An 18715-nucleotide genomic window follows, 5' to 3' on the forward strand; every position below is an offset into this window, starting at 1 on the left:
GGAATTGGCAGACATGGTTTCTGGGCAGGGCCAACAAGAAAACAGCTGTCTTTCGCATTACCTCTACTCCAGTGTCACGAACGCCCCCCCTCTCTCTATATATACACACATGGAATAACCTGGCACTTCTAGCACCTGGTGAACATGGCACACAGCTGTTTCCTGCCACATTGTTGAGGTTTAGATGTCTGTGTGTCAAAACTGGGCTTAGAAAACGATCTTAGATACTGTAGGTTTACATTCAGTTATGTATGAGTTAATCTACAATTAAGAGCAAAAAAAAAAAAAAAGTGTTAACTACAGCTCTATCACATTAGCTTTTCTGTTGCTATTTAGTGTTGTCATTCATGATGTTATTCATTACACTGATATACAGATCATATGGTAAATGGTCTGTATTTGTATAGCGCTTTACCAGTCCCGAAGGACCCCAAAGCGCTTTACACATTCAGTCATCCACATATTCAGACACTGGCGCCACCGGGCCCTCTGACCACCACCAGTAGGCAACGGGTGAAGTGTCTTGCCCAAGGACACAACGACCAAGAATGTCCAAGCCGGAGCTCGAACCGGCAACCTTCCGATTACAAGGCGAACTCCCAACTCTTGAGCTACGATAGTCCCTATATTTGAAAGTGAAAATCATTCTCTTGGAAACGCTCTGTTATTCCTTTGTCTCTCTTCCATGTGGATGAATTATTGGCTCATTTAAAGCCTATTTCACTGATTTATGGCAAATGTGAGCAAATAGCAACTCCCAGGGCTGTAAAGTGAAGCCAGTAACAAATGCCAAAAACTGCATTTCCTCCAATAGCCACTTGGGGCTGTCTCAGAAGTCGAATCAATCCTCATAGACTCCCATTAAAATTCCAAAGTTTTACAGCACAAATAAACAGGTTTAAGACTGGAAAAAATGCCATAACTAGCATAAGTAACTGTAAAACTATTCTTAAATCAGCATCCAATTACAGCCACATCTTGCTAATCAAGCTAGATAACCAGAGTTAGCATTAGCTAGTAACAGCCCTAATCGAGCCTTTCGTTTGAATATGGTCCCATGTGGTTTAAAAATTAAAATGACAAAAAACAAGATGGTGACAGTTAAAATCTCAGAGCTGAGGCTCATAAATGCTACGAGGATATAATTGTGGCTGTGTCCATCTTTCTAACACAGTCTATGAAATAGATTAGTAGATTATTAGAAGCATATTGATGTTGTTTTTGTGGCAAGAAAATTATTAGATTGTATTAAAATTTGGAACTTTGCTAAGGTGTCTGTGAAGGTCTTGCTAAGGTGCTACAAGATAGAGTGAAAAAATAAGCCATTTAAAAAAGTGTTGCATTTCTTTTTGTTTAAAATATTGCTCTCCAATCAGATGTCAAGCTGTTGTTTGCATAGGCGATTTCCAAGTTCCCATCGTAAGTCAAGAGGTGTCAACTCCAGATTTCTCTCTAAAATTACACACCAGATTCCCAGCGATGACCACCTACAGTCATGACCACCCATGGCAGCTATTTCACTTTGGTTTTTAGCTCTCTTTGTGTGCTTGTTGCTCAGTATAATTAAATATGTCAGTAATTGCCTAAGAAATCCATTTAATGTAATCTTCAAATAAAGTTTCTTGACTTCAGTTTCCCTTTTGAAAAACAATTGTAATAAACTCTATTCTTACTTTTAATTGCCCAGTAAAAACTGTCCTGTTTGGTGCCCCAGAGACAGCAATAAAAAGGCGCTTTTATGGTCTTTCTTAGTGACCAGTTCTGAAGAAAAGTAGGAGAGAAAAGAAACAAAAAATCACCTTCAAACAAGCAAAGTCATTTTTCTTATCTCCTCCTTGACATCTTTTTCTATGCGTCAGAGTAAAGATGGCTCATTTTTTAAGATAGATAGAAAGAAACACTGGAAACTATGAGAGCTTGTGAACATGGGTGTAGTTCTCTCACAGCCACAAAGCCTGTGAGAGGATGGTTATGGGAGAGGGCTGACAAAAGGGGGAGGAAAATTAGGCTCGCCAGCATTCTTCTCATTTAAAGCTGTAACTACACAAAAAAAAGCACTCTCGCAGTCAGGGTTGGGTCTGCTGCTTACAAGGAGAGGCACTCTTGTATTCATGGTGGTGCAGTGATAACCTGAACATTTTTTTTCTTCTTCTCATCCCTTTTCCCCTCGCTTTGCACACAAGGACAGCTCATGTCTTTCTTATAGACATGGAGAGCTTTGTGCATTTAAGGATTTTCCTTTTTCTGCTGGTCTCCGTTGCTCAGGTTTTGATTGTTTCATCTCAGACCAGCGGTAAGTGAACCCCATCAGCTGCTTATGTTAACACCTATTGTTGTTGGTGATAATGTGTGAAGGTGGCTAACCTTCAGATACTGGCTTGGACTTTTTGTGCAGGCATGAGAAAACTTTGAAGTACAAATTAGGCTTGGTTGTATAGACTTATGTTGATTATTAATATTGCAGAAATGTAATTAAGTGTTATTTTGATTTAGGAGAAGCTATTTTAGATAGACGGGGTTTTTGCTGGTTTGTTGAATTCTCCTTGCACATGACAACTTAATTTGCCCCACTGACTTGTTCTGGTGTGGATGAGAAATGTTTCCAGCCCACTGAAGAGTCTGTGTCAGGCTTAAAGATGATTAATACGAAAAGAGAATCTTGTGGATTATTTGCTAATGGCAAAAAAAGAAGCTCTGCATGTCAGAAAACAGTTCAGTGGAAATCTGTCAGTGATTGCGAGTGATGTCACCCTGAGGCAGTGAAAATGTGCAGAGCAGGGAAACGAGGACCTTTGTGGTATTACATTACTCCTGCACGACTCTACCACTTTGGAAGATTCATTAAGTGTCACCACAACCCCCACCCCTGCCCCCCACCCCCTTACATTGTACATCTGTGAAAAGAATTTCAGCTTTGAGGGAACACATGCTACATGTTAATTCAGGGCAGATGTGAGGAGCAGAGATGCTGCTGGAGTCACTGAGACTGTGGGGCTGCTGATGTCTCCAGCTGGCAAAGCTGCGACCTGGAACACCTGAGAGTTCTTGTTTTACTTGAACCACGCTTCCAGCTTGTTTTTTTCCTCACCGGAGTGTTTGATGTCTTGTGTCGTCACAGGGACTGACTTGTTCTCCTCGTGATGTCATGGGGCACACTGAGCACTGGACTGCTGTTAGAGAGTGTAATTAAAAAGAAAAGCTATTTTCCTTTATATAATTAACCAAAATGAGTTGTTTTTTCTCTTTGGGTTCAGTTTCATGTAAAGCTGTGGTGTGATAGTTGGACACTGGATAGAGTGCCACCCTGTGGTGAAAGCAGCATGTGTGCACTTCATCTGCACCAAAGAAATTTAACACAAAATGTAATGATGACATTTGATGATCAGTGTATTTAACCTGAATTAAATATACAAAGAGATCCAGCTGTGCACATCTGCACGTTTCTGCCGTTTGTTCTCTATAGCTCCTAGAAGCTATGTTTTAAGCATCTCACTACTCTAGCTGGTTAAATCTCACTTTCCATATTTGTTCATATTCAGCAGTACTCGATCTTGCATGCTTTTTTTTTTCCATGGAACATAGGTGGGGGGAGATGGTTGCATTTCAACCAAATAAAAACTTTGGAAAGTCCGTGGTTTTTGTTGACTAAGGGAAAATGTGGTTCAAGGCCCTGTGGAACAATATACTTGTGTCTTAATGAGGGGGGCTTTAAAGAGACAGTGACCAACTCTGCTTGTATGGGTTTTGCTTGAGAGTTATTACATTTCATGTTTTTAACAACTGTCTGCAGCAAGACCAAAAACTATTTCAGTTTTCCTCTACTGTCTGGAATGACTCATGTCAGAACTCCTGAAGCACACTTAGTGTTGCAGTGAGATCACTCATTGGGCTAAAATATATCCTTGTGCCAGATTAAATGCATGATTAAAAGGTCAGTCTTTAATTAGGTGTTTTTTCCCACCAGGTGACTGTATATACAATTTTAATGTAGCCACTGTGAAACAATTGGTTCTTGTCTTGAAGTGTTGAGCTGAGCAATTTGGCCATCGCCATCTTGGGGTTTTGAAACCGGATGTAGCAAATGAGCATTGGGAACTAAGAAACACTTATACAGTAGCAGCTTGGAAAACAAATGGTCAGCCCTAAAGCATTTGCTAAAGCATTAGCTTTATTGTCATTTTGAGCCCAAATAAGAAAGCAATTTAGTAAATAAACAGCATGTTGTATTTAAAGAAACTTGGAACTAACAACATTAGGAAAGTGGTTACTGAGGTCATAAATCGGTAATTTGCCTGTAGATTTCTTCATAATCTGACATTTTGCAATCAGAGGATCCCCCTGCAGGCCATTAGAAAGAATTCTAAAGAATCTTCAAAAAGCAAATCATCAAATTAGAATATTTCCATATTCCATTTAGTTACAGGGAACTACTTTTATAGGGAAACTGCAACTTAAAAAAATAGCTTGGCAGATGGTCGATGAAACTGTTGTCATACTCCCAGAAACCTTTTGTTAGCCAACATTTTGCTTTTTTTGAGAATAAAAAAAAGATAGGACTCTGAGGTTACTGAAAATCAAACACAATGCTTTGAAGACAAAAAAAACATGTTCAAAACAAATGTTGAACGTTTTAGTTGATACAGCTCTAGATTAGAGACATGTGCCTGCACATGTGTGGAAAGTTTTCTGCATAAGAACATGGTTTGGAAAATGAGATCAAGGAGCAGACTTTTAGCTCACACTTGGAAATGGTGACGCCAGCACAGAACACCAGGATAAAAGAAAATATATAGTGCAGGCCTCAAAGAAAAATTACAACTTGTGCTGGAAGAAGCAGATTTTTTCAGTAATATTTGGAGGAAAGTTTAAGGATGTGAACACGGGAAAAAATAGCAATAAAATACTGATTCCAATAACAAGAAACAGTCTGCACCCAGAGTTTTAGCCAAGGACAGAAATCATGCATTTTCTGTGTGTGTCTGTGTTCATGTGTGTGTGAGACCACTCCTTCCAGACACTGACGGAGCTGTAAAACGTCTTCAAAGATGGCACTTTGCACCTTACATCAAAGAAACTCAACACCCAGTCCTCATGACACCGCTGGCTTACTTTGAGTGTATTCGCAGTTACATTTGTCTCATCATCACCAGCTTTTTCATTTCCATCACAGCCAAAATCTTAAAGCGTCTCCAGCATATTTTTTCCTCTGTTTGAGAGAAACCATTAGCACAAAGCAAAAATCTGGTACTCCAGATCAGCAGACCAGCATGAGGTCACCCTGCCTCCTAAATTGGTTCCAGTTGTTGTTGCCACATCAGTGACATCGCAACAAATGGGCTGTTTTCTACTAAAGCTGAAACGTCCAAACATGTGAATTCAACCAGGTCCACAGACGGCTTTGATTAGAAACACATGCTGCATTTTTGAGCTATGACTTGATTACACGCCTTCTTCTACCAGAGTTAAAGGCAAGACAAGGGAAGGGGGGAGGGGGGTCAGCCTTACCAGGTTGTACATTGTCTTATATTGTTTCAGTTACACGTTTGAGGAGGTGTTATGTCGACTGATGTGAAATGTCAGACTGTAAACCCGGGGTGTGTTGGTGGTAGAGACAGTGGAGCTGATTAGGAGTTTTCATGCAGGGATGCACCATGGGAACTACTTATAAACCAGAGTATTGCAGTCAGAAAATGGAGGATTGGGGGAAAGGATGACTTCCAGATGTTAAAAAAGTCTCTTTGGCACTACTTGGAATATATAAAAAAGTCTTATTTGGAAGGGGAGGAAGTTAAACGGCCAATATAAAACAGTGTGTCAGTGTGACTTTAGGTAAACTGTGAGCCAGTAAGTTTTACATCTGTCAACATTAAAGACACCCTAAACAGTCTGAGGGGGACAGCCCATCTCCCCTGTCTTTACAGGTTCAAGTTAAAGTAGCTATTTGTTCCAAGGCCGTGCAATTATGGCTCCTCCTAACAGGTTTCCTGCCGCTTGATTGTCACTTGCTCGCCCATCTGTCCTGTGATCCTCTCAGTTTGTCTATGTAGGAGGAGGATGAGAGGACAGACGGTAAACACAGAACAGGCTCGTTTCCCCAAATGCTACAATTGTCCTAATTTAATTATAATTGACACTGAGCCCTACGGTAGTCAGAGGAAGAGCTTGGCCACTAATTCACAAGTTCTGTGTCACAGTTGAATAAATAAAACTAATTTTAATTCATGTTTATACTGTGTTAAATATAGTTGCAAAGCACTACAAAGTGTAAAGCTTTAAAATTAAAGGTGCACTGTGACTATATCAGCGTTACGCTGAAGGATTATGTATATAGAGCATGAAAATCCAAGCACATTTCACACGATCCACTATCTACTCCTTTTCATTCCTTTCTGTTATATACACTTACATAGCCTGAGTGTCAAATAATGAGGTCAGCATTATTTGATCCAAAAGCCTAAACTCTTGGATGCTTCAACATCAGCAGTTATTTCTACTGTCTGAATGTTGTCATACATAGTCCTGTTTGAGCCTTCTGACTGGAAGGGTCAGCTAGTCAGAAGAGCTGGGTCATTGAGAGGGTGACCTTATAGAGACAGGAGTCTAAATGGCTGCTTTCATGAGGTGGCTGAACTGAGTTGGTTCCCAATGATTTAGCTGAGTGTTATTTTAAACTATGAATCATGCTAAGTTATTTTTGTGAAGTCAAAGAATAAAAATATGGAGCTGGAAGTATAATAAGTTCCCCATCCATCCAATTTCTTGCTGCTTATCTGGGTTTGAGGGCAGCAGTCTTTGCAGAGAGGCCTACACCTCCCTCTCCCTAGGCACTGATATGTTCCCAAGCCAGCCAAGAGATGTGATCTCTCCAGCATGTATTGGGTCTGCCCCAGGGCCTCCTCTTGGTAGGACGTGCTAGAAATACCTGTCCTAGGAGTCATTTGAGAGACATCCTAGTCCAGGGGTGTCCAACTCCAGGCCTCAAGGGCCAGTGTTCTGCAGGTTTTTGACACACCTGAATCAAATGATTAGTTCATTACCAGGCCTCTGGAGAACTTCAAGACATGTTGAGGAGGTAATTTAGCCATTTAAATCAGCTGTGTTGGATTAAGGACACATCTAAAACCTGCAGGACACCGGCCCTTGAGGCCTGGAGTTGGACACCCCTGTCCTAATCAGACACCCAAGCCACCTCGCTTGGCTCCTTTTGATCTGAAAGAGAGCAGCTCTTTCTTGCTGCTTGTACCTGTGATCTCATTCTTCCGGACACTACCCAAATCTCATAACTACGGGTGAGGTTAAGAGATCGACCGGTAAATGCAGAGCTTTGGTTTCACACTCAGCTCTCTCTTCACCGCAGCAGATTGGTGCAGCATCATAAGGAAACGGAAACTTTTCAATTTTAGATTTCTATTTTAACAATTTTTAAAAACAAAAAACAAAAAAAACCCCAAGAAGTTTCTTTTACAAATCTGGAGTTGTGAAGTTTGTAAGAAGACACGATAATAGTAGTCTAAAGATTGATTTTCATTTTGGAAAATCGAGGCTCCATCCTCTCAGTATGTGTCAAAAAATGTTTCATGTTCTGTCCAATCATTCTCAGTCTCTCTGTCTCGTGAGCTCCCCAGCTCCACGTCACTTCAGTACTAAACTGCAGGAGCAGGCCTTTAATTGGTCATGAAAGTAAAGATTATAAGCTTTCAGGCAAACATTATCTTTCTCCACAATTAAAAAGTAATATAGTCCATCACAAAATGCCAGGAAAACAAACATGGCCTTCATGATAATGCTTTTGAGCAGTTAGCCATTGCTGGTGCGTAGCCTGTTCAGCGAGTGTTGATACAGCTGGTTGTAGTTTTTCCTGCAGATCAGGGGGACTTTTACCCTCTGGAGCTTATCCTCTGCAGGTTGGCAGGGCTCAGTGTAATGTAGCACTCCCTCTGTACATGTTCTCTGTCTCTCCTCTGGTGACTGTTTAAAAGCTGCTGTAGTAGCTTTCAGGAGATGTTACAGCCCATTTGGAAACCTTTCTTTGTGCTTCGGTCCAGGTAATGATTCTGTAAAATCACACCACAGTTGCCGTGGAGGGAATCAGTTGATTGTCATAACGGGAAATGCAAAAAGATCTTAACACATGCAATTTCAACTTCTCCTACAGTTTTAAATGAAACATTTTAAAGTCAAAATTACCTCAAGTCTTCAAAAAAATGTGATTTTTAAGGCTGACGGAAAGCTTTTAGAACTGAAGAAGCTGTTTGGATGAGAGCTGAAGTGACTTCAAGGACTTACAAAAGACATCTGGTTGCAGTAAACTCAACCACTTAAGTCTACCATGACCTGGATGACTATGAACTTACAGAAACAAATTCTAAAGTCCTACCATGACTTGTTTGAATGCCACAAAATGGTGACAGCCGGCCATAATTGCAGGTTGCGGCCCGACCCAAATTCTAAGCTGAGGCCTGACTGTGTATATATTACGACTGAAGAGGGTGACTGAATGGTGCTACATGGGTTACAGGGGTTAGCAGTGTGGCCTAAGACATGCTGTTAACAACTCGTTGGACAGCTGACTTCACAGTGAAATGCCTCATATATGAGCAGTGCTTCGAGGTACTTTTCTGTCCAGGTGGTCATAAAACTGCAGCAGCTGCAAATACTGCAGATTACTGCGTTTCACTGAAAACAATCATATTAAATTGTACGTTACACAAAATTGTTATGGAAGCTTTTTTTTTCTGAATGCCTTGATTCAGTCAGATTACATAATTTGGAGTTAATTTAATTTATTTGCCATAAAACTACAAATTCAGAACTGATTTCAGCAGTTGCAGTAGAGAATGAAGCCAGAAAAGGTACCAAGGTCATTAGGATCATTTTCTCATTGGCAGCTAATCTCACTTCAGGAGTTGACCTCCTGTTGGCCATTAGAATGCAGGCATTTCCACACTGGATTCACTTTTTCAGATCTGGCAGTCATGTGACACAAAAAGCTTTCACACGTTGCACTGGCCCAGTGAAATTCTGATACACAGGAAACAATTTCTTCAAATTACTGCTGCTCATGGTGGTCCTACAAGCTGCTGAATCATTGGGTACACTTAGTTTTCCACAGGATTGCAGGGACTCCTGTGGAAAACTTCTTTTTCACATATGTTTGTACAGAACATTTGTATTTAAGTTAGTTTCAAAGACAAAAGTACTGCTATAAGAACTCGTCAGCAGTATCATATTATTAAGTTTTCTTGGTGTTGACCAGCAAGAGTGCTAATAAGCATGTAAGGAATTCAGAATTAGACTGTTAGCAGCTGGAAAATGTCCACCATCTCAGACTTTTACGAATCGATTACAATCTTTCTGGTGTTTTGTCAGGCCGAGTGGATTTTAGCACTTTAATGTGAGGGCCAAACTGAGCTCCTCTTCTACTGGATTTTGATTTGAATGTTAAGAAGAGTTCCAGCACACACAGGGTTTGTATTTTCTAATCATCCCATCCAGATCCCATCAGAGGGTATGGTTTTTATTGAAGTGTCGTCTATGATTAAAGTCATAGTTTGCTCAGCAGATGCATGGACTATCTGGGAGCAGCAATAGAAACCAAGAAGACTTGCTAAGTGTTGGCTGCAGAAAAAAGTAAGACTGATTGGACTAATAAAATTCTGCCTATTTAAGACTTTCTTTGTTTCGCGACATTTCTTCTTTGGGCTTTTATGTGAAGAGCTCACAGCAGGTCCAGAGGGGTAGTGAGGTTTTTTTTTTTTTGGTTTTTTTTTGGTAAAAAAGAAGGGAGCATTCTGTTAACACAATGTGAAGTCTGTGCCGGCCACTGGCCATAATGTCCAGCCAGTGTTCCCAAACAGACGCGTCTCACATCGAGCCAGACCAGTGAGATGTGGAAATGTCTGCTTGTTGTCGGTGACTCATCGCCACCATTTAACCTCGATGGTTTTAGCAAATGGGTGAAATGCTTTTGCAGAGAAGTTGCCAAAAGAGACAAAGTTAATGAGAATGAATTAAAGTGGTGAAGCCAATGTTAAATATTGGAAAAAAATAATAAAAAATCTTTGCTGTATTCTTAGTGTCAGCCAGGAGCCTTTACGCATGAACCGTCTTTATTGCTTCACCATTCAGCTGTTTACAGAGACAGATGAGATTACTGCAAATATGTTCTTTTTCATAACGGAACTGAAAAATTGGTCAGCTGGTGATTTGTTCCACATCTGTAAAGCAAAACACTTCATTGTAATTTTATCTGGAGGGAGACCGCCTTCGAGATTTCTGCAACTCACAGCTGTCTATGACATATTGGATAAAGTATGCATCTGTTACTGATAGAAGGGAGGGCTTTAAGCAAACAAACTGCAGCAGAACTGCCAAGAAGTGATTCGCTGCTAGTGAAAAACGTTTTTCATTGGTTGATGCAGTTTTTGGTGTTTTGCCATAATGTCACAAGGACCTGGGTGGGAATATTCCCTTCATACTTCTGTCATTAGAGAAAATGGGTCACTGTGAAGTGTATCTCAGAGCATTTGCTTCCGAGTAGATTGAACAATAATCTTTTTGTCAGTCAAGATCTTCAAAAACAGGAGAACATTATTTCATGTGCGTCGTCCTTTAAAAATTAGAGTCATGCTGCTCATATACAGTTTTTCTTATCTAAGACTCTTTTGGCAAGACACGTGCATGCCAGAACTGAACCCAAGGGGTTATTAGCAAGTATTAGAGGTTCTGATTGGTTGAGAGGTTTGGATTCAAACTCAGTAACTGCACAGTTTAATATAGTTTAATCAAACATGTTTCAAATGTATGTAAAATCAGCTTTAGCTTGGGTTACTTGTTTAACCTTCAACTACAAAACTATACCCTCTTCATTGAGCAGATTTGATAATGCAAATTATGCATTGTGCAACTATGCACATTTAATTCAATCAAAAAGCAAATAATAAAAATCGGCCTTGAATGAGACTTTAACATTAGCCACAGTTAAACTGGTGTTTTGTACCCATGGGATGGCCGCTGAGCAAAAGGAGCCAGCACCACAATGTGACCAAAACATCACAGAAAATGAACAGATGTGGCAAAATCACAAGTAAAAGTGAAGGAGTACAAAGAAGGCGCATGTGCATATTACGGGATGCCACAAGGGTCAAGCTCAGCCACAGTCCTGCCTCTTTAGCTGATCTCAGTGATAGCTGATGGATAAACAGATTTACGGACATTCAACATGTTAAAAATATGAAAGAAAACCAAAATGTGTTTTCCAGACAAGTATTAAAATAATAAGTAGAATAAAGCAGAATAACACTTAATAACTTAAAAATCATATAGTAACAAAAACACATACATGAACTGATAAAGTGCAGATGGAAACTCATGGCACTGAGTCCACTCAGCCTTGTTGTACGGGCGTTGAGGCTACGCAGGTTCATGGTCTGAGTGGGAGGGGCCTCTCATGATGTCCAGTAGCCTGATTATGTATCTGTCAATATAAATGCCCTCTGAAGATTTTCACCATTCTTTACAGCACCTTCTTGTCAGCTTCAGAGACAGCCCATGTTGTCAAGAAGCTCTGCAGATTTTCATGCTGTGTTTGTCTTAGTATCATCTGTTGTCACAGATTTCTGCTCAGATCTGTCTATAGTTTCTCTTTTCCAGTACTGAAAGTTACCAGGGCTGTGAAAGCGTCAATGCCTTGCACACCAATTGCTGTCTACCTAGAAGGTTCACATGAATGGAGAAGACAGAACTTTGGAGATTCAAAAACATATTTTAAGATGTTTAAAGGGAAAAAATAAGATCAGTCAATATACAGAAATCAATAGCTAAATTTAAAAAGGAGCTTCTGCCATCAAAGTGTATAAAAGGCTTCATAGAAACTCAGTGCAGATTTCAGTTATCCTTCCAAGAATGCTTTAATTTACCTGTTGTTGAATAATTATAGTTATTCATTTATTTGCATAACCAAACCCAGACAGTCTGGCTCCAGCAATTTCATAGATACAACCTTCTGGAGACAGAACCATGTGGCCAGTCCTGCCTTGACCTTATCACCCCTTTTTGTCTGTGCCTCCAAAAATGCAAACTGCAGTAACTTCAAGGGCTTCATTTGGCAATAAAGAGAAAGTGATAAATTCTGTGTGTCGCCCCTGGGCTTTCAACTTGAGTGATGTCACAACAGGAAGGCGGCCTTGTGCTGACCCCCGTCTCCCTGTGCTCGCTTATCTGTCCGATCCTAACAGTGGTCCAGAAAATTACGGTTTCTCTCTCCAGCAACAGATATGGTTTGTACCTGCAAGGAGCCGATCACTGGAAACAAACTCTGTGATTTCAATAACAGATGACTCGAGGAAGTACTTGGAGTACAGCTGAAATAGTTCACATGAATGAAGTCATGGTTTCCATTTCGGAGATAATGCTGAAATAATGTTGGATCAATTTTATCTCAAAATGTTTTGGGGAGGTTTTTGGCCTAAATGTGGGCTCAGACAGTGTTTTCCTTACAGATGCAGATACAGATCTCTGCTTCCAAAACCCCCACAAAAACATCTTCCATAACAATGACTGTTTGTCTGATTCTTAGGGCTGGAAACCATTAGTAAAAGTGCATTTCTGTTAATACAATAACGTCACATTACTTTAAAACAAGGTTCCTCCAGCAATGTTTTGAATAGATGATGACTGCACTGAAAGCCTTTAGAAAATGCTGCGGCTCCAGGGCGTGAAGCAGGTGTGGAGGAGATCAAAACTCCAGACATCCAGAGGCCCCCAGAACACAAGAGACCAAGGAAGACCAACAGAGGGGCAGCTGCGCCACTGTCCCGGAAAGAGCTGAGGAGAGTCCCAGATGAGGGCTCACTCAGCAGCCGCAGAGCAGAAGCCAGGGGGAGTTGCAGTGACGCGCCCGTGAGCTCCGCCGGCAGCCAGCTGAGCCTGAGTGACCGAGCCCCAGGCCGAGAGGCCAGGGGCACCCCACCTCCGAAGTGGCCCGAGCGAGCCCCAGGCTCCAGGCCCCGATAAGCGGCCGCCAAGGAGTGAGCCAGTGTGTACCTGGACGCCCATCCCCGGACACAAAGAACCACCAACGCACCGATGTCTGAGGGGGTCCGCCACTGGCAGGGGAAGTGGTGGTAGGGGGAGATAGGCCTCCAAACCTTGGAGGGCCTGAGATGTCCCCAGAGAGGTGGCGCCTGACACCCAACCTGACATATAGACACAGACATACAGGCACACACAGATACAAACATCCATTCCCACCCTCATGCTCTCATATGCACTTACTCCACACTCAACCAACGTGGAGACAGACATGAAGAGACGTTGTACACACGATCACACTCCCCAAGTGTACTCTACAAACCGGGTCTAGGTGCCCTCGCCCCTGGAGGGGGGAACTGCACCCAGACCCAGGTGGTGTTTCCCTTTTCCCTGCGGTGGGGGGAGGCAGACCGCCCCGACTCCGCAGCAGCAGGAAGGCTCCACACTCCAGACCGCAGTCAGACGGCCAACTCCTCCTCCTAGCCCACCTGCTCCAGCAGGTCGCAGAGAACGGGGGTGAGAGAAGACTCCAAACCTCCCTCCACCCGCTCATTGTAATGTTGATGCATGTGTGTTCTAAGGTGCATTTAAAACCCAGGAGGGCATGGAGCTACCTGCCAGAGAGCAGCAGGTAAGCGCATGGTCCCTCCTGCTAGCCCTCAATGTCTACGTGTATTTAACATTGAGAGGTGGGCAACGATGCCAGGGGTGGGGTGTACACCCTGATGGTACTTTGGACTCCGTGTATCGTGCCCACCCCCAAGATCCTATATGTATGTGTAATGAGAGTGTGAGTAATGTGAATGTCTAAGTTGTGGGATAAAATTGAGGCAGAGGCAGCCAGAAGGGGACAGGGGGGGGGGGGGGGGGGTAGCCTCCTCTGCACCCTGGTGACATACCCCTACTCCAAGGCCCTGCATGTGTGGGTGGTTGTGGTGGAGCGGGAAGAGGGAGGCAGCTGGAGATGGGGAGGGAAGGAAGGGAGGGGCAAGTGACCCCTCCCTGGGGCCAGCTCCCCCGCTGACCCCAGTAGGCACCCCCATACTCCGCGACCCGCCAGGGAAAGGGGGCCCAGGCCCATCCAGACCGGGCCCAGTGCAGCAGCGCCGCCCGGCCCCACAGAGCCCGGGACAGTCCACCCAACCCCACCACAGAGAAAACTGCACCCACCCCACCATCCACTCATCTTCCAGACTACATAAGACAATAAACACCCAGGCTGAGATCTTCCTCCACCTCTCCTGTATCTCCCCCTCCTGCAGAGGGAGCTCCTGAGGAGAGGAAAGCTCCTGCAAGATGTGACAATCTCCCCCACCAGTTGAAGAGCCCCCCAGGTGGCTCGACGCACCGGCGGCACCCTGCTCCAGGGCTGGGCCCCCATGTACCCACCCGCCCACAACCCCGGCAACACACCAACCAGGACCCAAGCCCCCGAGGCCCAGTCCGGGTCCCAGCCCAGAGACGGAGCGCCCCCAGAACCTCACGCCCATCCCGGACCCACCCAGGGCCAGCCAGGCTACCAGGTCAGTAACCCACGTCCGTCAGCACAGACCCTCCCCTAGCCCCGCTGCACGCAGCCGCGAGGAAACAGTCACCGGAGAGCCAACAGAGCCCCTAACCGGACATGACCGCTACCCCGGGTTGAGCCCCCCAAGGAAGATGCCTCCGGGGAACCCCCCGACGCCCTAAAGCAGATTATTACATGAAGGAACCTTTTAAAAAAAACAAAAAACAAGCGCGTCCATGCTCACAGGTGTACACACGGGTGATCACACCCACAAACTACACCCTTTTTGGCTCCTACCTCAAAGCACACTGTGTGCTGTTGATCTTACGTGCTGCACAATAATGTTTAATATTTAGTATTTACTGTCATATTCCCATATATCATTGTAATGTTGTTTATTCTATTACTCTTGTTCTCTTCTGCTTGCTTTCTTTTTTCTTTCTCAGCAGGTGATCCAGGTGATTGATATATGCATTTTTTTTTTCTGCTCATTCTGTTGGTTTTTGTTTTTTGCCCTTCTCCCCCGTCCCTCTTCTCAGCTGTTTCTCTTTCCCTCTTTCTTTCTCCCCTTCTTTCCCCCAGTCAAGTCTGTCCCGTATTCAGTAAGTGAAAATAAAATAAACAATAAAAGGTGAATCAAATGGACCATTACGGCAAGGCTGGGATGGTCAGTTTGGTAAAGTACATCCGTTGGGCATCTTTCTTTGCCTTTAGACAACAATTCTGATGGCAAAAGAGCCAAACGGGACAGGCCAAAAAAAAAAAAAAAAAAAAAAAAAGAAAAGAAAATGCTGCGGCTTTTAAATTTGCTAACATAATCACTTCCATGTATTTATCTAAAAGTCCTCAAACTTTCATTTTAAAGTGAAAAGGGATTGTGAGGAAAGTCACTAAATGGCCTGGAATTTGTGTTGAAAATAAAACTAAGCAGGACAAAAAACAGGAGTGTGGCAGAAAGTTCATAAAGATACTGTGTCCTTTGATAGGGATAAGGGTAAAGAAAGGGAGATTGGAGAGCTTGAGGGGGGATATGAGAAAACACAGGCTAATGCGAAGGGAAAAGTGGGATTTAAAATGGAGCCTCCGGCAGCTGCGGGGTTTGAGGAGAGGATGCAGCGTCCTTAAACTGCTGTAGCGCAGAGGTCAAACAAAATGTGGACACAATAAATCTCTCTTGCCTTCGGGCTTGCTGCTTCTCACAAATGCAGAATCCCTTGTAAAAAGAGAGAGGAAAAAAAGAAAAGCCTCAAAGCTCTTCCCCACCTGAAGAATGATAGTGGCTGGACATGTGCGTTCCATCTTTTAGCATTTACAAGTCAACATGTGAATTATTGGAAGTGTTTCAAGATGAGATGCCCTTGAAATGTTGCACATATACCAGCAGCTTTGTGCAAAAACACTGTTGCTGTTTTCTGACTTTTATGCATGTGACCAGCTTAACTATGTGCTGCCCACATTCATCCGTGTTCTTGCATTTTGAAAACGATGCAAAGATGAGGGAGAGAGAGGAGACAGGCATGTTATGCGAGCACCGCAGTCTGCACATGAAAATGCAAACAGATGGGTGAAAATGATGTGAGCTGAGGACAGCGTATTTAAAATTTCACAGCGCGGATTTAAAAACTGAACTGTTGTTTAACCCCTACAGTGGTGTCTAACCATGCAGATCATTCTAAATGAATTTTTTTATTGGTATCATCTTAATAACAGAGAAATAAACATCAAGAAATCTATAAAAAAAGTCGACAGCATCATGTTTTTCTCTGGACTTCTTACCTCTATAATAGACTGTAGGTAAAAGATGGTGACATCAGACCAGGTCACATGGTTTGTGACCTACTGCTTTAAAGCCGTTTTGGTTGTGGTTGTTTTTTGTGTTGTTGGGTTTGTTTGTTTTTTCTCGGAGGATTAGAGGTGTCAGCTAATTTTACTCAATTTACTTAGCAAGGTGCATTGGCAGACTGGGTAGGTGTATAAACACAGACGTCCTAATTAGTGCTAACAAATAATTAAAAAACAAAAACATTCAGACGGACTTCTCGGATGGTCATATTATCCATAGTATTTCTGGCTAATATGACAGCATAAACATGAATGAGAATCTTGAACAAGCCGAGTTGATGCAGGTCAGACAGTGACCGACCACCTGTGTCTGCATACACCTCTCAATCAAAGCAGCCACACATTTTATCATGCAAAATTTTAAACCTTAATATGATTTACATGAGGTTATTAAAGTTAATTTCTTCTTTAAAGTTGTACATTTAAAGAAGAGAGTCTGGATATCAACTCATTTTTGGACGCAGCCTGGAGTGGTCATTTTGGGAACAGCAGCAGAGTTTGCCATTTGGAGTCACTCTAGATGTCTGAAGTTCAAGTTGTTGACATTAGCCCATTTCAAATGCAGCAGTAGTTGAATATTTGACCATGAAAACCGATCTTGACAGTGTGTCATGTGAGAAAAGATAGTTTCCTCTTTGCCCTACACAGACCTGCTGGTTTCATCTGGCAGTACTTTTGGTCTATTTAGTTGATAACAATATCACAAAACCAAAACCTCAGTAATTCTCACAGATAACAAATGGCTAAGTGACTCTGCCAGACATCAGACCGTAATGGTTAAACAGTCCAGTCATTTGCTTTTCAGTTAAATGTATATAGAAAGAAAAGTGCCTCTATTACAGTCATAATATAATCCACATTGAAAGAGCGCTGGGGTATGCTACCAATTTATCAGAGTTGGCAAGTACAGTATTCATCCATCAAGGAGGAGGATGAGGCTAAATCATCCAGAAAAAGGCTCACCACCCAGCACTCTCTGCTTCATTAAATCCTTTTAATCTGAGGTTTATTAGACAAGTTGCTTGTAAATAAATTGCTCTGGCAGCTGAACCAAACCTTGTAGTGGAACTAAAGAATGGAAGAAGAGCATTAAGAAAACAAGCCAGATACAAATTCTGCACTATTTCATTTGAGTCACAGCTACAGTATCTTGTAGTTGTCCAAATTCCAGAGTGCACTTTGCTAGCATTTGGTTTGCACAAACACAAAGGCCTCAAACACTAGCTTTCTTTGTATTCACATGTTTTAATCAGACATCGTGAACAAACTCTGCTGGAAAGAAATTTCCTCTCAGTCATTTTGAGTATACAATCCAGAGTTTATTCCAGCACATCTGGCTGTATGTTCAGTTGATGTAAAACACCAGGGTGCTCTGACCCCTTGTATAAGTTAACTGCCTGCTCTGGTAAACTGGAATGTTTGACATCATCCTTTTTCTTTTGCAGCTTACCTGCTCTTATGAGGACAAACCACAACTATTTATTTATATTAACACATTTGAAAAATCTGGTGAAAAAAACAACTGTTTGTGGCAGTCCGATAATAGTTCCATATACCCTTGATTGTATTTTCGGTGAGGACCACTTTAGTCAAAAGTCAATTCTTATTCCATATGACAATGTGTGCCTTGGGCTTCTGCGTATGCTGGAAGCCTAAGGCATACATTCCTGACTTCCATGTACAAACATGAAGCAACAGTAAGACTCGCCATGACAGAAAAGGGAAAAAAGAAAAAACTATCACTGACAAAGAAAAGGGTTACCATGCAGACCTGTGAAGTATTTGCACTTAAATGATCGTGATCAGCAACGATGAGTGTGAGCACCTCTGTAAAAGGCATTTTGCTGATCTGGAGGATTCGCGCGTATGTTAATATAATTCCACAATCTGTCCAAGGATGAAAAGGAGTAGCTGGGTTAGTGGTGGGTTGCAAAATGGCTTGCAGAGGCAACTGCAACAGAGGGCAGACTAAAGCAACTGAAATGCTGGGTCCTATGTGAAATTTGAGAAATAAGTTTTATCATCTAAGACATCAGTTCATGTGGGCTGGCAGTGTGATCAGCTTTTATCAGCTAATGTACCATGGCCGACCTAAACTAACATTAGGTACAGTTCGTTTTTATGCAGTGTGTTATAATTAGCATCAAGAATAAATGCCTCAATGTTTTACATATTTGATCATAAGTCCATTATTGTCCATAATAACTATTCTGTAATATTTTAAGTACATCCACAAGTGTTTGTGTATTTTCTTTAGCTTGATCAGTGAGCAGCTGGAAGCATCCCGAGAGGACATGAAAACCACATGTTTGACAGGGTGCAAGGATTAAGTGG

The 18715-nt window shown here is 42.4% G+C and overlaps 1 protein-coding gene across 1 annotated transcript in view; it reads left to right on the plus strand.

Annotated features, from left to right (window-relative positions):
* The first annotated feature begins 2053 nt into the window (after window positions 1–2053).
* The window catches only part of col5a2a (collagen, type V, alpha 2a), a 43611-nt gene continuing 26949 nt past the window's right edge, over window positions 2054–18715 (plus strand). The window contains exon 1 of the mRNA XM_085434589.1: window positions 2054–2293. Within this exon, the coding sequence (XP_085290715.1) occupies window positions 2209–2293 (85 nt within the window). The 5' untranslated portion in view covers window positions 2054–2208. The remainder of the gene's footprint in view (window positions 2294–18715) is intronic.

Source organism: Copadichromis virginalis, linkage group LG16 (genome assembly GCF_057382275.1).
Source record: "Copadichromis virginalis isolate Kocher_CV1m ecotype Utaka linkage group LG16, C_Virginalis_male_GT1.1, whole genome shotgun sequence".
Lineage (NCBI taxonomy): Eukaryota > Metazoa > Chordata > Actinopteri > Cichliformes > Cichlidae > Copadichromis > Copadichromis virginalis.